We start from the raw sequence: 20,437 nt of genomic DNA, 5'->3' as shown, positions 1-20,437 counted from the left end.
CTGTTATTATATAGTCAATGACAGATCTGGTTCCCCTGCCTTCCCAAGTGTACTGGTGAGTGTTCTTATGTTTAAAAAAGGAGTTTGTGATTACTAAGCCCATACTGACACAGAAATCCAAAAGTTATTTCCTGTTCCTGTTGGCCTCCATATCCTCTCCAAATTTACCCATAACCTTTTCATACCCTTCTGTTCGATTTCCAATCCTGGCTTTAAAATCACCCATGAGCAGAACACTGTCATTGTCCTTTACTCACGACATCACTGAGTGCCTCATAAAAACTATCCATCTTATCTTGATCTGTCCCTTCACAATGCGAATATACTGACACAATCCTAATTTTCTTGCTAGACACTGTCAAATCTATCAACATCAGTCATTCGTTTACATACCTTATTGCAACTACGCTGGGTTCCATTTCTTTCCTGATGTAAAGCCCTACACCCCGTTGTGCTATACCTGCTTTGACTCCTGACAGGTAGACCTTGTAATCTCCCACTTCCTCTTCTTTCTCACCCCTTACTCGAATGTCACTAACAGCTAAAACGTCTAGCCCCATCTTACTTGCAGCCAGCTCTACCTTCTTCCCAGGGTAGCCCCCATTGATATTAATAGCTCCCCATCTCATTACCATTTGTTTGCCAAGTCGTATTTTAGGAGTCCCTGGTTTGTCAGTTAGAGGTAGGACTCCGTCACCTCCAAAGGTCCTAGGCATTTTGCTCTGATTGTTGCCAGCATCATATTTAAAGTACCAGGGAAGCAGGTTGCTAGCCTTACTTGCCCTGAGTCCCATTGGGTTTTACCCCTAACGGTTGAGGGACTAACAGGTGGATTTGGTAGTATTTGCCGTATGAATACAAAGGTGTCGACGACTCAGAATATGTGAGATGCCCATCCTTATTCCAAAGTAACTGGTATCCTGACTGCCGGGACCACTTAGTTGGCCACTCATATGGTGTCCATGGTTCATGAACTAGGACATGACTACAGGAACCCACAACATGAATATAATTTTCAATATAATTTGTTTTATTCCTCACAGTGTTAAACGATTAATTTAAATATATACAAACTGTTTAATTTATTTATGTGAAATTAATGTAATCAATTTAGTTACAATTACTATCCTTGTAAGGCTCTGGATCAGCACATTGTAGCACATTGATAAAGTTTTACATGAGCCGCCACTGCTTTGAACGATATGATTATGTAGCTTTTCAATTTCTTCATTTATGTCATCATTAAGAGATGAACTTAAGCTGAGCTTCCATCCATACAAGATATAACTTCTCACTGTTGTGTTTGTTTCATCTTGTCAGCATGCCACATAACATACATATTGTAACAGTTTTGATCCAGGTTTATGTTGTACACAATAATGTCAGCTATATATGCTTTGCAGAGTATTGCAACTGACTCACTGACTTGACACCCAGTAATTTCAGCCAATGTAGCAATGAACTGCCCAAATGAGATTTGAAGCTTGTGTGGAACTTTTTTCAAATTGGGGAATCCTGGGTGTGCACATGTCTAAAGTGTACAATTCAGAGAGGCCATAAATATTGGGGGGGGGGGGGGGGTGGAGACTTTAATATTATCTATACTCAGGATTAATTTTATAAAACAAAATGTTGTGTGTTATAATAATGTATGTTCTGTGGATTAAAAGGCTGATGTGAGATTTTAATTATCCCCTCTTTAAATGAGATTTTGCCAGCCCCCCCCCCCCCCCCCCCCCCCCCCCCCCCCCCCGATTTTGAGCTCAATTAATTAATGGACAGCCTCTCATTTTTTGAGCCCTGAAGAAAGACATTCAAGGCCATCTATTTGCTTTGGACAAAGAGGTGCACACCTGGGGACAATCATAATTCTGTAAGCAACTGCAAATATTTTTCCATGAAGGCATTGACCATCTCTGTCTCACGCTGGTATACGTGTACTAATGGTTGTGGCACTTACTTTTGAAATAATGAGTACTTTTTTTCCACCTGTGTGACTGCCCCTTATAGAACCTTCTTGTGCCCCTTATAGAACCTTTTTGTTAGGAATCGCCCAGATGAGTCAACATTAGTATTGTAATACCATAATTTGCACTGAATTTTGAGAATTAAGCTGTAGAAATAGTAATAACAAAACTTCAAAGTAATTTTTGTGGCTTCCACTGTAACTGCATTTCTGCCTTGTGCTACTTGTAATGAAGTCCATTTCCTACAATGATTATTCCACAATGTTGAATGAAAGTTGAAATTAACTGCTATAAAGGCAACTAACTGTGGAGGTTATTGCATGCTGCAGCTTAAATACACGACACAAACTAATTATTGCAGCACAACTTACTTTACTCAATGTGATGGGGTTATTCCTATTTAAATATGTAAGTAAATCCATAACTTTTCATGTGCTTTCAGCATCATTCATTGTGCATGTTAAAGTTAAGATACACTAAGTGTTAACTTCTTGATTTTCTGCAGTCTGTATTGCTAAACAATGTGCTGATTGTCAATGATGCCACTAGCTTAACTACACTGTTGGTGCACATGGTTTAATATGCACTGTTTCTACGGGGAGACAAACTGTAGCATGAAACAAAAAGTAAATGCTTTCAGTCATTATCATTGCTAAACTGGTAGTAATTGTATTTTGCTTCTTATGTTGCTGCTGTCACACATTGCCTGTAGTTATTTTCCTTGATCATAAGTTCTTATTTTTATTCCTCCAGAACTTTTTTTTAATGAGTTAGCACTCAAACTTACTTTTTAGGGTAATTCCTGTTCACAATATTGTGAAAAGAAAAGTTGCTACTCACCACATAACAGAGATGCTGAGTCGCAGATAGACACAACAAAAAGACTGCCACAAATATACACTCCTGGAAATTGAAATAAGAACACCATGAATTCATTGTCCCAGGAAGGGGAAACTTTATTGACACATTCCTGGGGTCAGATACATCACATGATCACACTGACAGAACCACAGGCACATAGACACAGGCAACAGAGCATGCACAATGTCGGCACTAGTACAGTGTATATCCACACTTTCGCAGCAATGCAGGCTGCTATTCTCCCATGGAGACGATCGTAGAGATGCTGGATGTAGTCCTGTGGAACGGCTTGCCATGCCATTTCCACCTGGCGCCTCAGTTGGACCAGCGTTCATGCTGGATGTGCAGACCGCGTGAGACAACGCTTCATCCAGTCCCAAACATGCTCAAAGGGGGACAGATCCGGAGATCTTGCTGGCCAGGGTAGTTGACTTACACCTTCTAGAGCACGTTGGGTGGCACGGGATACATGCGGACGTGCATTGTCCTGTTGGAACAGCAAGTTCCCTTGTCGGTCTAGGAATGGTAGAACGATGGGTTCGATGATGGTTTGGATGTACCGTGCACTATTCAGTGTCCCCTCGACGATCACCAGAGGTGTACTGCCAGTGTAGGAGATCGCTCCCCACACCATGATGCCGGGTGTTGGCCCTGTGTGCCTCGGTCGTATGCAGTCCTGATTGTGGCGCTCACCTGCACGGCGCCAAACACGCATACGACCATCATTGGCACCATTCATGCCTGTCGCGACATCACTGGAGGCGGGCTGCACGATGTTGGGGCGTGAGCAGAAGACGGCCTCACGGTGTGCGGGACCGTAGCCTAGCTTCATGGAGACGGTTGCGTATGGTCCTCGCCAATACCCCAGGAGCAACAGTGTCCCTAATTTGCTGGGAAGTGGCGGTGCGGTCCCCTACGGCACTGCGTAGGATCCTACGGTCTTGGCGTGCATCCGTGCGTCGCTGCGGTCCGGTCCCAGGTCGACGGGCACGTGCACCTTGTGCCGACCATTGGCTACAACATTGATGTACTGTGGAGACCTCACGCCCCATGTGTTGAGCAATTCGGCGGTACGTCCACCCGGCCTCCCGCATGCGCACGATACGCCCTCGCTCAAAGTCCGTCAACTGCACATACGGTTCACGTCCACGCTGTCATGGCATGGTACCAGTGTTAAAGACTGCGATGGAGCTCCGTATGCCACAGCAAACTGGCTGACACTGACGGCGGCGGTGCACAAATGCTGCGCAGCTAGCGCCATTCGACGGCCAACACCGCTGTTCCTGGTGTGTCCGCTGTGCCGTGCGTGTGATCATTGCTTGTACAGCCCTCTCGCAGAGTCCAGAGCAAGTATGGTGGGTCTGACACACCGGTGTCAATGTGTTCTTTTTTCCATTTCCAGGAGTGTAGCTTTCGGCCAGTAAGGCCTTAATCAAAATTAGATGACACACACACACATAGAAATTCTTACAAACGCGGCTCACTCACATGATTGCAGTCTCAGGCAACTGTTTTTATTTTACCAGTTTGATATAACTCTGTAACTCTGATGAAGGGCACAACTGACCAGTATACAAGACAGTCTAATGTTTCACCCACTATTGAAAATGGCCTTCCTCAGGGGTTTGTGTTGAGCTGACTGTTGAATGAAAGAGACTTTACATCTTAAGTTGTAGCAGAGGAAGCTGTATATGTAATTTGATATGGTACTTGAGGATAGGATAGGTGTTAGGCATTCTTTATTAGTCTTTATATTATTCCTTGTCATTGGTGGATAAAGATGTCCTTGATTGGTGTTTACATTGTTTTTTGCCGTTGGTGGAAACGGGCGAATTAGAAAAGGACGGTAGGTTTGACGTAGCGCTGTTTACTTATTGCCAGGGGTCTCTTCTCTGTGTGCATACGACCACCGTGGTCTGCCACGCACCTGTGTGAGTTGCTTTGTGCACGCTGTCCTCCCATAGCATTGTCATTGCTGGCAGCAAGGAGACTGGAAGCCTATACCCTCCATCTCTATTGATGTTGGTGGGTTGCTTGGCCATTTCTATCACCTTTAATCTTCCACCTCAATGTAAATGGCTGTTTCACCAGTACGCAGGCTTTATGGAATATTATTTCCTTATCACACTGATTCTTGTATTCCATGACAATCGACCTGGTGCATTGCCCCAAACAGATATATCTTCCGTGTTCTGCAGTTTGTGCGCGGTTCAGCTGCCCCGTTTTGCCTGCATAGACCAGTCCACATTCGTAATCAATTTTATTGACTCTTGTAGTCTTTAGCTTGTGGACTGTATCTTTCATTGAGTCTTGAACATCTTTTATTTTGTAGATGCTCCGAAAGATTGGCTTGATGCCGGCTTGGTGGAAACTTTGACCACACATTCAGTGACCCCTTGTACATATAGTAATAGGATTATGTTCTTTGCTTCCTTCGGCTCTTCCTTATTGCCTTCATAGTTTTATCTGTCATATTCTCGCCATAATCATTGGTTCCAAAAATGGATCTGAGGTTTTGTAGTTCCGCCTTCAGGTGTTCATCATTGCTGATCCTGTGGCTCCTCCTGGTTGAAGTGCGAAGGGCGGACTACTACTGTGTAGGATGATGGTGGGAGGAGGCGTGGAGGTACCTGCCTGTGCTGGTGGCTTTTCTGTATACTCTGTGGCCATGTTTACCATCAGGCTTTCAGTGAACTTCCACGTCAAGGGAAGGCAGCGCCCCATTCTTTTCAATCTCCATAGTAAATTGTATTTTACTATGCTATTCATAGAGATGTTGATGCAACTTCTGTAGTTCTTCCTTCCCATGTGGCTAGAAGTTGAAGGTATCACCAGCATATCAGAGCCAGCAATCGGTTTAATGTTGTGGACTGGAGAGCCGTTTCTTCAGATGCCTCCATGAAGATGTTTGCTGTAATAGTCGAGAGAGGGTATACCACACCAATACTGTCTGCCTGTTTATAAAATTCCCCTAACCACCGGAAATAGATGATTTTTAAACACTGGCGTACTAGTTCGCAGATGTCAGGTGCCACATGTTGCTCTACTATGATCATCGTGTCTGGCACTGGTACATTTGTGAATAGAGACTTAATCTGAAAACTAACCATCAGATCCAGAAAGACACACTTTCCTTTTTAAAATGTCACTTCTTACAGTTGCCTGTCAGACGCAAAATTTAAACAAAACATCAGCAGGAATGCCATGCTATCCTGTGGCTGAAGAATCAGCCTCACTTAGTAGTAATACAGGCAGACGAGAGCAACGCCACCGTGGCACTGGACACAACAGACTAAAACAAACGAATGGAAGATCTTATTAGAAAACCTATTTGACACACCCAAGGACTTATCCCGCAGGTACCAAGGATATATGGGGTACCAAAGGCTCTCAAAAAAGATATGAATCTGCGTGTGCCCTGGCTCAGTAGATGTCGAAGCTCTAGAGCCAGTTCTTTTGCTAGTTTGTAGGATGGTGAACTAATATTATCAACTATAGATAGAAATTCCTCTTTGTGGACATTTGGTACCCCTTATATCCTTGGTGCCTGTGGAACTTGCGGGATGAGGCTTTTGACCATGTTGGAGTTCATTCTAGTTAGCTTCAGCAGTGCTTGTGTCGATTTGATTATCATGGCTGTCAGATCACCCTTAAGTTTCCTATGAATAGGTTCTCTAAGAAGGTCCTCCATTCATTTGTTGTAGTCTGTTATGTCCAGTACCATTGTGGCATTGCCCTTGTCTGCCTGTATCACTACTAAGTGGGGGTTCTTCTTCAGCCCCACGATAGCTTGGTGTTCTTCCCTTAAATATTGCATCCGATGGACAACTGTAAGAAGTATCATACACACTGAAAACCTTTAAACTAAATTTTTTGCTTTGTGATTTTTTTTCAAAAATTAGAATAGATGGATAAGGAAATAAATGCCAGTCTGAACATGAGCTTCTTATCCTGTAATATTTCCATCCAAATTGTTTCACACACCATGACACCATTATCAGCTAGAGTTATTTGAGAAAGATCTGTTTTCAAACCTGAAGCTGATAACGCAATGCTGTGGTTTTTGTATGGGGCAGTATAATTGTATCAATTATACAAATACTTTTTGCTGCTGCCCACCTTCTTTTGACAGTTGAGGTGTGGTACTACTATGGATGTCTGAACCTAAGGAAAGGTATCTCAGTAATAGAATAATTTTATAATCTTGACTAGATTGTGACAGTTACAGTGCAATGCAGTCTCTGACTGTGTATCTTGCTTATTTTTATATTGGTTATTTAAATAATTTCCCATTGAAAGTTATGTGCATCCTCAAAGAATGTTCACCTGCTGAAAGAATTGTTGTAGAGGTTTCAGAGAACAACATGTCTATTAAAACCAGTTGGGGAGCACTTGAAACATGCCTGCAGACAGAAAATCATTGAAAGGTTATGAAAGCTGTATTATTTCATAACTGAAACACACAGCAAAAATTCAGGCAGTCCATTTTAACAGTCTTTTGGTATGCATAAAAACTGTCAATATGTTCCACATATATGTATGAATTTTTTTATTATTTTTGGGAAGTTTGCAAAGTAGAAGAGAGGCACTGCCAGAAATGAAGCTGTATGGGTGGGTTACACCAGGGATTTCCAGAAAGTTTAGAAAGGAGGGGAGAAGCTGTTGCAGAATTGAAGTTTTGAGAGTGGGTCATTAATTGTACCTGGGTAGTGTGTTATGTAAGAGCATAATCTGTGAAATTCAAAGTTCTAGATTTGAATCTCAGTCCTGCACACAATTTTAATCTGCCAGAAAATCACAAAACAGCACAGAATTTCAAAAAGAAATACATTTCAGAAGATACACACTTGGATTAGACTGTATTGTGGAATCGAGTAGTGTGTTAAAACAGACCAAATGAAAGATAATTTAAAATTTTTAGTCATGTTTTTGTGCTTGGTTAAGTGTTTCACCTCACTGAAGTAAGAAATAAAATTTTAAAAAAAGGAAATTTGAGTAGTCAACTTAAATTGTGAAGTTTATGAATTCCTGAACTATGCCATATGAGAAAAATTAGCATCATAAAAAAATTATATTTTTGAAACACCAGGAATGCTGTTGACAAAAAATTACATTCATATTTAATATCTCAGTCTTCTGCAAAACACTGTGTTTATTTAGCAGACACAGGCATGACATGCCGGGGATGCAGTGACTATTGAAATTTGTATTGAGGTAAAACAGTCATGGGTCACACACAGTTTGATTTACCAGCACCAACTTTGGTCCTCAGATATGATCATCATCAGATATTCATTGCAATGGTGCAACACCTGGGGGGATTACATACTTTTCTCCTTTTTGTTACCCAAAACAAATAGAAGAAGAAAAATTTTGTCTTTCACATAAGTACACATTATTAAATGTAAATTTATTTTACAAAGTTAAAGAAGCTCTATTATTTTTCCAGATGAGTAATAGTTTAACTTTCTTTAACCATTGTCAGTGGTGGAGTATTATTTCTCATAGTTCTCTGACGTCCTAAGCATTTTCTGAGGTATTTTGCATACGGTCATGCTGTCATAATATGTACTGGCTGAGCCTTACAGTGCAACTGGCATATTTGTCCCTGCAAAAGACATCATTAGGGAATGATTTGCAGCACCAGTGACTATAGTGTAATTCAGTCATGGAAGGAATAAACACCCCCCCCCCCCCCCCACACACACACACACACACAAACACACGTGTGTCTTCACTGGATTGATGCTACAACCCCTGACTGGAGTAAAGGATTTTATTGAATGGAAGAACAAGAAGAAGGGAAGTGACAGCTGTTGGGGAGAGACAGAAGGGAAAGAAATACAATGTGGCACCAGACAACGCATCCTGATGCAGGGAGGTTAAGTTGTGTGTGGCAGAGGATCAAGTAAAAGAGTGAATTGAGAAAGAAAGGGGGTGACATGCAGTAATAGTGTAAGTGTTGATTGTTGCAGGAAAATGGGAAGTGTGGAGGCATGATTTGTGGTAGAAGCTAGTCAGTGTCTAGTGAAGATTGAGACCAGAAGGATTGCAGGATCAGAAGGTGTGTTCTAATGACATTTCCCCTGTATTTAATTCACAGAAGCTGGTATTGTGGCATGAATCATAAAACAACCATTATACAGTAGAGATTGTTCTGTTCGGAAGATTGCTATGCCACTGGGTGCTCAGCTTTGGTAGTGGCCATAGTTTGGTGTTGCTAATTCAATCAGATGGACAGCTGTTTGGTGGTCATGCAAATCAAATGGCTGTGCGGAAATTACAGCAGAGCTGGTGTATGGCATGACAGTTTTCACAAGTGGCCTGGCCACAGGTACACCATCTGAGAAAACTGGAATAATGTGTGCTGGTTAGTTGCATCAGACTTACCTTTCACCTAAGGCTTTCGCAGGCATGCAGGGTGTTCTGAAATTCCCATTACAAACTTCCAGGACTTGCAGAGGGGGGTGAGTGGATAACATTTTGAATTGAAACCCATGTCTGAAAATGTAGCATTTGAAAACATTTTGGCAATGTGACCACTTTTACAAGTAAATGATAGCTTATCAGTTCATGCAGTGAACAGTTTTTTAAATTGAGCTGTTAAAACTATTAAAAATGAGACTGGATGAAACGACCAGAGATCTGTTGTAGCTGTATTTGTTCAGGGCAATTATAAACACAAACAACTGGTTTCACAGCTTTTAAAAAATATTAAAATAAATATAAATGCTCTGTCATAGGTTACAGATTGCCACAGAATAACAGTTGGCATTTCTCAGCTCCCCTCAACTGATAAAAAAAACAGTCATCAATGATGAATATCATGTTTGTGTTAAGTTGCAAACTGTACACTTTCTTATTAAAATAGGCTCTTGTCGGACTGTGTCAAGCAACAGAATGCCCCTTATAGATGTTATTCAGGGAAGTACAGGGCCCTGTAGTGACAAAAGCTGACACACTCATGTGTATATGCCCCCAATGTAGCAGCATAAGCTACAAGCGTCCCACTTGTTGTCAAAGTTTGTGCTGTGGCTGCCATCCAGGTACTTTTGCAAGTAATTGAGTAGGCATGACCCAGTACATCACTTGTTTTACAGTTCCACTTATTAACAACCAAAAAAGTTAGTCTTGTGGTCATTGACGGGTTCTTTTCAATGTGATGCAGTATGGCACTTTCCAATGTAGATGTGCGTCGTCTCCTTGGAGTATCACAGTCACTCCTGCTGACATTGTTGGTGCCCTTTCTCGAGTCATTGCGTAATTGTGGCAAAAAGGGTATGCGATGGAGTCAGACATTGTGGAGAACAATTTTGATAAAGGTGACAAGCAGCTCTTCTGTTACCATGATCTTTGCCATTCTGTGTATTCTGCAAACATGTACTCAGCCATGCTGCTCTAACACTCACAGACATGTGAAAGAGGCTTGAACCAGGTCAGACAGATAGGATAGATGTCAAATGACAGCAGCCGATCCAATGTAACCCCCCCAACATGATTGCCCTGTTGCATAACGCTACCTGGCAACCTCATTTTCAAATGGCTGTAGCACAGAAATGGTACATTTCTAGACATGGATTCCTGTTCAGAATATTATGTACTTACTCCCTCTACAATTCATAGAAGTTTGTAACAAAAATTTCTGGACATCTTGTATAAGCCACGAAACAGGGGTTAGGGGTTGGCCTAGCAGAAGGATGAACCAAGAAATTTAATAATTGGTTGGGTGGCAAAGTACCATTCTGGGAGAGGGAGGGTGGGTAAAATGAAAAGTAGTCAAAGTGGAGGATGGTGATACACTGTTCTAGTCCAGGATGATGGTATATAATTTGGATTTGGGGGGAGGGGGGAGGATCCTTTGGATTAAATTGAGGTATCTGTGTGGATATGCTCTTTGTGTTCTCTCCACAGTCTCTTTCCTTTGTTCTATTGTGTCTCCTCCCAAACACACTCCACTTCGTTGTATGCCACACACAACTTTTAACACCACCCTTTACTAAGATTTTAAGGCTTTCCAGTTCCTTGATGTCAGTATTGGACAGAGGTATTTTTACTCACACCCTTTTTTGCCATTGTTTCTCTCTCTCTCTCTCTCTCTCTCTCTCTCTCTCTCTCTCTCTCTCTCTTTTTTAATTTCTTCGTATATCTCTACTGGAGCATTGTGGCATTAATGTTAACCATTTGTGATAATTGCCATTATCACCACTTGTATTCCATTGTCTATATTATTCTGTATTTTTATTTAAAATCACATATCAATACCATTTTGCTCTTTCTATCAGTAACATATAGAAATTGTGTTGTGGGCAGAATCTTTTCAAAGGGTTTTAAATTATCATTAACAATGTGCATCTTACCAGATTTCTAGCAAATAGTACTAAAAGATTGTCATCATCTTGAAAGGTGGGCATGTCCGCAACAGACTTATCATTAAGATGTAGAATTAAGTAAACATTCTTAGTTCATGCTCACATTAACTGAATGAATGGATGTAAGCCTCAGTATGAAATCACCACAATAATAACAAAATTATCACCACTGGCATGGAGCTGTCAGTGCACTCATCGCCTTACATAATTTGAAAAAATTGTGAGACCACACTAACTACACACCTACAGACCTGCTGTCTGGTTTCTGTATTGTTTGGCTCGTGGAAGGCTTGCAGCTTTATATATCACTGTAAGTGATGACCTTTTGCAAGGTACCCCACTCCAAATGTCCATTGCAGGTACTTATCTTCACAGTTTTCAATGATAGAGTGGTTAAAATAGACCTACATTCATTGACAGCAGTAATTCTTGTTGGGTTTGAAACTGATTGTCAATAACAAGTCGTGACACTCGTCTCTGTCTCCTGTGAGTTAGGATCTTTGTACAGATTCTGTACTTGTGTGAGTGGTACACTATATCTTGGAGGCATGTTGAACAGTTCGTGTTAACAACAAAAAATCAGGCAACTTCACTCACTGTGTAGTTGTAGACTAATCCAAACACTATGTCTCCTTCCTGGTATTTTGCACATCTCCATGTTAATCCATCTTTCTGTGCTGATTCTATGCAGCTGACAGGCACAGACACATCCTTCACTGTCGTAACTTATTTCAGCAGTTGAGGGTCCTGTAACCACCTGATACCAGTTCGGCTTCATCTACAGTGTCAATGTGCTCATGAATGCAGAGTTTGTAGATATTTTTCCAACAAAAGATATCTTTTTTTTTTTTTTTTTTTAGCTCTTCACAATAGTTTTTCATCTTGGTGTTCCTGCAGCAGGCACTGGCAGACTTATATAGATACTGACAGTTGATACACCAGTATGTCACTTGAAAAACTGTATTAGAAATAAGACTAACATAGCTAGAATGTTATGAAAGAACAAACTGGTTTACTATGCTTTAATTTTTGCCCAATTAACAATGAGCCTGTTTTATTTCACGAAAGATCTAAAAATACTGTTATATGGTCTATCCAAATAATTAACTGATCTTCACAATGCATACACAAAAGAAAAGATCTTGGAGGAATCCAGAAGTTATATAACATTTTACATCCAAGCAAACATTTGTGATTGGTTGGAGAGTAATTACATTGGTGCCAGAAGAATGAGCAGTGGTTGCTCTGAATTCATATTCTCTGCAACTTGAGTTTAGGTGATTAATCAAGAATACTGGATCATCTGTTGAAGATCTTAATACCCCATTATAGTGTCAAAAGTAGGAAAGGTTCATGTAGACTGATGACCCAAAACATTATGACCACCTGCTAATAGAATGTTGGTCCACCTTTGGGTCACTTTGTGGCTGTAATTCCGTGTTGCATGGATTTGAAAAATCCTTGGTAAGTTTCTGGAGGCATGTGGCACCAGATGCCCATGCACACATCCTAAAGTTCCTGTAAATTTACAGCCTGGTGGTTTTTGGGTAAGGAGCTGGTGCCCAATAGTATCTTGACTTATTCCATCCAGTTCAGATCAGATGAATTTGGTGACCAAAATCTCAACGTGAGTTCACTGTCATGCTCCTGAATCCACTGTAGCATGATTCTGGCCTGTTGATGAAACATGAAGGGAGACATTTGGTCTGAGATAATTCACAAAGTCCATAGCTATCATAGTGCCTTTGATTACTACCGTAAGTCCCACACAAGGCCAGGTGAATGCCCCCTGTAGCATAATACTGCCCTCACTGACCTGTATCTGTGACGCATGCATGTTTCGAGCGTGCATTATCCTGAATGTCACTGTATCTGGACGTGACCATCGAACTGGTGTAACAACAACTGTGATTCATTTGACCAGGTGACATGTTTCCATGACTCCATGGTCCAATCCAAATGAGTCTGTGTCAACTACAATCATAACTGATGATGATGTTGGGTCAGAATGGGAACACACAGGGGTTGCCTGCTGTGGAGCCACATGTTCAAAGTGTGCATTGAATGGAGTGCTCTGAAACACTTGCACTTGGCATCACCATTCTACTCTGTCATCAGATTTCTCAAAGACCGCCACCTATCCTGCTTTACAGGGCAGGCAAGCCTCCAACCTCCATGTTTTGTGATGAGTCGAGGACATCCAACACCTTGTCTCATGAACTCATGCTTTCACTGCCCCGCAACTACTCTCCATACATTCTCACAACAGTAGCACATGTACAGCAAACCAACTCCACCATTTCAGAGATGCTAATTCCCAGGTGCCAGACCATAACCATGTGCCCTTTGTCAAATGTTTATGTCAGTGATTCGTCCATTTGTGGCCCATATCATGGCTAGTTTGATTCCCCTTTTGTCTTTTGCTCCCTTCTTCACAGAATGTGTGGTGTGCATATAAACTTCCCTTACAATGTCATCTGCCTGCAATGCCACCAGGTAGCATTTAATCCTCCAGTGGACAGTCGTCATATTGTTTTGCCTCATCATTGTATATTGAAAACTACAATCAGAAGTAAGTCTTTATCCAGCAGATATAGATACTGGTGTCAGCATATCAGCGGGTAAGGAAATGGATACATAAAATAGTCTATGCGAGGGAGGTGTCACAGATCTGCAAATGCAGACAATGGCAGGCATTCTACAGTATATATATGGTTTGTGGAAAGCAAACTAACACAAACCATGCATCCATTTTATTGTGTTTCATGAAAAAATTATACCGTACTGTCTTAAATTGTTAATGAAACTTCATCTGTAAGAAGTGGTTATTTGGGGGGAAAAATGATATAAAATATTGCTGAAATCATCATTTCCCTTTGAAAAGGGAATAAAGATGCTTATTTGAGATGATTAGCAGTTGTAACTAGGTATTTATTGTGTGTGTGGAACAAGATATTTATTGTGTGTTTAAAAGATTAAATTCCGATTGACATGGCATGGTTGTCTGCACATAAAGAAAGATATGATGCAACTATTTAAGGGTTAATTTCTGTTAGTCTTACCTCTGAGCATTAATGGCCAACTTATCCATATAACATTGCCCTATCATGCTGCATGCCATTATTCTTTTGTTTTCTTTTTACTACCCCATACTGTGATCGTACCAAGATATAAACACCACATTTAAAAATATATTTAAATGAAACACTTGCTGAGAACAAACTTGCAAAATAACTCCTGTTGTTCTTTTCTTTTAAACCAATATTTTAATTTATTTTTACAATGCAGGGTGTCCACATGAAACCTCTATGATTTCCAAATTCTGTTTAAAAAAAAAAATCATTTAGCTGAAGGGGCAGAAGCTGAGGGATGTCAAATTGTTCAAGCATTTCCAAATAAACATTTCCTGTTTCTGTTTACTTGATGAATAAGAATGGTTCAGCTGTACTGTCTTTCACCGGTGCACACCACACATTCACATTTTTGTTATCTGTGACATATTCCTGAAAACTGTGGGGTTTTGTTGAACCTTCAGATGGGAAAGTTGTACTGTTTAACCGTCCCTCATGTGTGGAAAATTGCTTTGTCAGAGAAAATGATATTTCCTTGATAACTGGGACTTCGGCTGATTCGGTTATAACACAACCAGTGCTAGCATGCTGTTTTGTAATGATGCTGCCACCTCTCTCAACTCTAATAATTAAGTTACAAATGTTCGAATTACTGATAATTTGAGGAAATGGATAATTACATTTTTGATTAAGAAGAGTTATTGTTAGTACACCAATTGGTTTATTACTGAAAACATTACTTACAGGAAACACTTTTAAATGTGCACAGTTTAGCAGTATTCTGCATACCACAATAAGACACCAGTCTTTTCACATTGAATCTCTAAACTGAAAAAAAGTGTGACATGAGTAATCATATTCCAAATGAATTAGTTATTTAATTAGAACAGTGCCAGCCCATGTATCTTCTCAATCCAACCTCTAAGCTCGGACCCTCTGACTGTACTCTGCGGGACTGCCGTGCTAAGTGCTCACACCCAGAACAACAATTAGGCATTATTCAAAATAGTGTCTGTGGGCAGCGATTACTTTTGAATTCTACCTGACCAAAATCAGAGATAGCTGCAACATAGACACTGCGATGAAGTAGATTGAGATAAATTTACTTTTGAATGTCACACATAATGACCAGTAAATTGACGTGTGACAGTATAGGATCCTCACACACTCCAACATCTCAATAGTGAATCCAGTGCAAAGCTGCAAATCAGTTCATTTCAATGCTTGCATGATTGGAACTCTGTAAGCATGCGGCATCTTGTGAACTTTTCACCAATGGATGTTTAGCTCTCAGTGCTTCACAAACTGGCTTTGATGGACTTCTTTGGAAGGTGCCTCTGATCTCCACCATTTCATCAGATGTGCATTTTTCTGCCAGATCTTGTCTGCCTGTTTACACTGCCTGTGGATAGAAACTTGTGTCAAAAAGTCTTAATTGTCTTAATGTCTATTGAGTCTCCTTGAAATTCACATCAGAAGTTTCTTAGGGCAGCACTGTATAATTTCATTTCTGCTTACCACACCATGCATTGGGCTCTCTCTTGAGTTGTAGTCATTTCTAATAATTATTTAGCATCTGAAACAAAACAAAAAGGATTGTTTGGAAAATACATACACAAACTTTTTGACTTGCCTATTAAAAAATGAAGCTTCAGACTGCAAATATTTGTATCATAGTTCTTTCATTAATAACATTGGAAATCAGGGAGATTTCATGTGGGTGTCATGTATTAAACTGCACTAAATTATTTTAACTCTCCATTCTAATAAACATCTGTCATCCACCGACGGAACAACATTTACCTAACATTGAGCCTTTACAAATATATTTATTCGTAACTGTGTAGGCTCAGGATCATCACCAAGAAAGCACAATTCTCTGGATGAAATGTGTGGAATAGTGGCAACATTGACAGTCAATGGGCAGCGACAGCGCTCTCTTAGTGATAGTGGTGCTGCAGACAAGGAGATCTGTACTAATGGTGAGTAAGTTGGTTGCTGGTATCAGTTTGTAGAAAAGATAGTTATTTTTTTACAAATAAAGTATTGTGATAAACCTAGGGCTAGAAACACTGTTTGTTATTTAGGTGATGCACTGGGGTCTGGTCCTGAACCAGATTTGTTGTCTGATACACCTCCAGTCCCACCACGAAGAAGGGAAAAGAAGAGACTGACACCTCCAAGACCAGTGAGCAATGGTTTGCCTCCAACACCCAAAGTTCACATGGGTGCATGCTTTTCGAAAGTAAGTGCTCTCAATAGAGATGAGACTTGTAGTGCTCTCAATAGAGATGAGGCTTGTAGTGCACCTCTGACTGTAACATGTTATTTCATTTGCAGGAGGACACAAAATTTGTAATTAATGTCTCATATTTATTTATTTGTAGTATTTTGACATTAGTGTTCTCTTCCAGTGCAGATAAACTTCAACAACTAATGAGATCTCTTAATAGAGCATGCTTGAAAATAATCTTAAAACACTTCGTGATGAAAAGTGAAGCACCAGAAGGGGGGCAAGAACAAAAGGAAATGAAACTTCATAGTTTGAGAGAATATGTGATGTTTTACTGATTACAAAATCAAGTGAGATTCACAAAGAACTTGGCAGTATGAGCTCACTTATCAGTGTGAAGTTAGCCACCCTCTGATTAGATGCATACACCATTTCAGTTGGGAAGGATGGTATAAAACTGTTCCATCCTCTCTTGAGCCAAGCTGGCCCCAACTTTTGTAACTGTCCTTGATAACATGGGTTCTAGCACTGGGACAGGCTTGATATCAGAGCTGGTCCCTCATATTTTGTTGGGGATAGATATGGAGATCTTGTTGGCCATGAGAGTACTCAACATCACACAAGCAACTCACTGAGAGACATACTATGCTCTAGTTTCTTCTCCCTGAACCTTAATTTCTTTCCCAATTCCTCTGTAAATTCCTCCACAGTGTGCTGAATATTCAGACTGAATAACATCTACAACAACCTACAATCCTTCTCACTCCCTTCCCAGCTGCTGCTTCCTTTACATATTCTTTGAGTTTTATAACTGCAGTCTGTCTCCTCAGAGTCTTTCGTAATGGCATACATGAATAAAATGTTCTCGGTTTTAAAGCCATATCAGTTTGAATAAAATCCTCTAGCTTTTGATGACCATCTCCACCATTGTAGTCAGGAGTTCACTGACTGCCGGGGCTGTTATGGTTTCCTGCTTTTATAGGCATGATGTCATCAGCAGCAGCCAATCAGATAGACCCAATGTGGCGCATGCGCCTAAGTCGACCCGGACAGCTAGCGGAGCTATTTCCCGTGGCAGCACCAGTGACAGCAGGTGGCGCCAGGGGCAGACACCACATTTGAAAATGCTGTTCCCGCATCGTGCATCTGTCTTTGCTTTCTTTCGATGTCCAATGCCCACCCCCATGCCCTGCTGAGTGTGTCCCCCTGGTCTCTGTTGAAATGATTGTTGTTTAAACGAATATCGGCCGCATCCTTTATAATGGAGTCCCAATATTTAGATGCATGAGCTAACACTTTTGTATTTTCTAACTGTATTTTATGTCCGTTTTCTAGGCAATGCTCCGCTATGGCCAACTTGTCAAGCTCCCTTTGTTTTATATGGTGCTTGTGCTGAGCAGATTGCTCCACAACCGTGTGAATTGTTTGTCTGATATACATGCTGCTACATTCACAGGGTACACCATACACGCTGGACACTAGAAGAGCACTGTCATCTTTAACAGGGCACACCATATCTCGTATCTTGGGGGCCAGCTGGAATACTGGTCTTAGCCAGTGTTTCTGCAGCAAACGTCCTAACTTACTGCTAGTTGCTCCACAATATGGCAGGAATGCAGTTCGTTTGGCCTCTTCTACTGATTCACCAGGTGTCTTTTGTCAGTGGCCCTTGCAAGCCAACATTATCTCTGACTATGACCACCTAAAGTCTGAATTTGCAGAACTTAAAACGTGTTTTCAGGGAAAATGGATACCGCAAAAGAGACATCGCAAATGCTTTCAAGGGCTGCCGAAGGACACCTGGTGAATCAGTAGAAGAGGCCAAACAGACTGCGTTCCTGCATATTGTGAGACAACTAGCAGAAAGTTAGGACGTTTGCTGCAGAAACATGGGCTAAGACCAGTGTTCTGGCCTGCCCCCAAGATACGAGATACGATGCACCCTGTTACAGATGACAGTGCACTTCCAGTTTCCGGCGTGTATGGTGTACCCTGTCAATGTGGCAACATCTATATCAGATAAACAATTCACACAGTTGCAGAGCATTGTGCTGAGCACAAGCGCCATATAAAACAAAGAGAGCTTGATAAGTCAGCCATAGCGGAGAATAGCCTAGGAAGCGGACATAAAATACAGTTTGAAAATACAAAAGTGTTGACTCATGGCATCTACACATTGGGATTCCATTATAAAGGAAGTGGCTGAGATTCGTTTAAACAACAATAATTTCAACAGAGACCACAGGGGGACACTCAGCAGGGCATGGGGGTGGGTGTTGCACATCGAAAGAAAGCAAAGACAGATGTGCAACGCGGGAGTGGCAGATTCAAACATGGCGCCTGCCCCTGGTGCTCCCACGGGCAATAGCTCCGCTATCTGCCCGGGTCGACTTACCCACAAACGCCACATTGGGTCTATCTGATTGGCTGCTGGTGATGTCATCATGTCTATATAAGCAAGAAACTGTAGCGACCCCAGCAGTCAGTGAACTCCTGATGACTGCGGCGGAGACGGTCATCGAAAGCTCGAGGATTTTATTCGGATTGATACGGCTTGGAAACCGAGAACGTTTTATTCAACTGCAGTCTGGTTTGTGTAAATGCTGTAAATAGCCTTTCATTCCATGTATTTTATCCCTGCACCATTCAGAATTTCAATGAACATTTACCAGTCAGTACTGTCAAAATCTTTCTCTGAATGTGTTTGCCTTTCTTCAGCCTATCTTCTAAGCCAAGTCATAGGGTCAGTATTACTTCACGTGATCCTACATTTATCCAGAACACAAATCAATCTTCTTTGTGATCGGCTTCTGCCATGTTTTCCATTATTCAGTAAATAATTTGTGTCAGTATTACACATAGGTGACTTATTAATCTGATGGTTCAGTAATATTCACACCTGTCGCCACTTGGCTTCTTTGGAATTACAAAGTCTGATAAGGGACCTTACAGAGTGGCCCTTCCTAATTTTCATCATACGCATAGGCTGTAAAAAAAAAACATCACTTTCTTAAAGCAGTACAGCACAATTCCAAAGAAACACACACACACACACACACACACACACACACACACACACACACACACACACACACACACACCCACGCCCACGAGCGCGCGCGAAGACAGTAAGATTTCCAAATGCTGTTAAATAAGAAACAACTATAAAAAATTAACGAACTTGTCAGTAGCTGAATGTGTAGTGTAAAAAGGTTATAATCATAGAATCACTGGTCAGAACACTCTAGTAGCGTAGTACTTTTATTTTTTAAATTCCATGCTTATCAAAAAATTGTAGTTTTAACTAACAAATCTTGAATCATAGTTTTTTAATAAAAAAATATAGTTCTATGACTCAATGCAATTTTCACGTAATTGTTATCCTGATATTAACTCTTGTGTTACCATCAAAATCAAATTTCAACTCAAGGAATTAATTGAAACTATTTCAAGAGGTTATTTTAAAATGGTAACTTGAAAGAAAATAAGGTTTCCCTTTTTTTAGTTTTCCCGTGTTATAAATCGAACATTTTTTCTCAAATAGATGAAGCATTCAGTACATATTCTGACATTACTATACATCAATGGGGGAAAAAAATCATGCTGCCAGGAAGGAGTTATGCCACATAAACAAAAGTCGATAGGTCTGTTCTATGTCTAAAAGACAATGTCTGTTCAAAATTTGAACAGCAGTTGGCACCATAGGTACACAGTGAACCGTTAAAAATTGATTACTTCTAGGACAGCTCCGAGAGAGATGCTTGTAGTGTACATTCCACTGACTAACCACCGCCATTTGCGATTTCAGTGGTGTGAAGTGAGAGCTCGTTGGAGGACAGGGTGGAGGTCTGTTGTGTTTTGTGATGGAAACTGGTTCTGCTTTGGTGCCAATGATGGCCATGTTTTGATTAGGAGGAGGCCAGTTGAAAGCCTGCA

General features: G+C 40.9%; 1 protein-coding gene across 13 annotated transcripts in view; it reads left to right on the top strand.

Moving 5' to 3' along the window:
- The window catches only part of LOC126336976 (mitogen-activated protein kinase kinase kinase kinase 5), a 290,756-nt gene that overhangs the window by 209,589 nt on the left and 60,730 nt on the right, over positions 1-20,437 (top strand). For 7 of the 13 annotated variants that reach the window (XM_050001206.1, XM_050001199.1, XM_050001202.1 and 4 more), the window contains 2 exons: positions 16,116-16,250; positions 16,356-16,513. In XM_050001206.1, coding sequence (XP_049857163.1) covers positions 16,116-16,250; positions 16,356-16,513 — 293 coding nt within the window. The remainder of the gene's footprint in view (positions 1-16,115; positions 16,251-16,355; positions 16,514-20,437) is intronic. The other 6 variants (XM_050001210.1, XM_050001208.1, XM_050001207.1 and 3 more) reach the window with 1 other exon arrangement.

This window comes from Schistocerca gregaria, chromosome 2 (assembly GCF_023897955.1).
Source record: "Schistocerca gregaria isolate iqSchGreg1 chromosome 2, iqSchGreg1.2, whole genome shotgun sequence".
NCBI lineage: Eukaryota > Metazoa > Arthropoda > Insecta > Orthoptera > Acrididae > Schistocerca > Schistocerca gregaria.
Note: the sequence above shows the minus strand (reverse complement) of the source record. Positions and strands in the feature narration are given on the sequence as shown.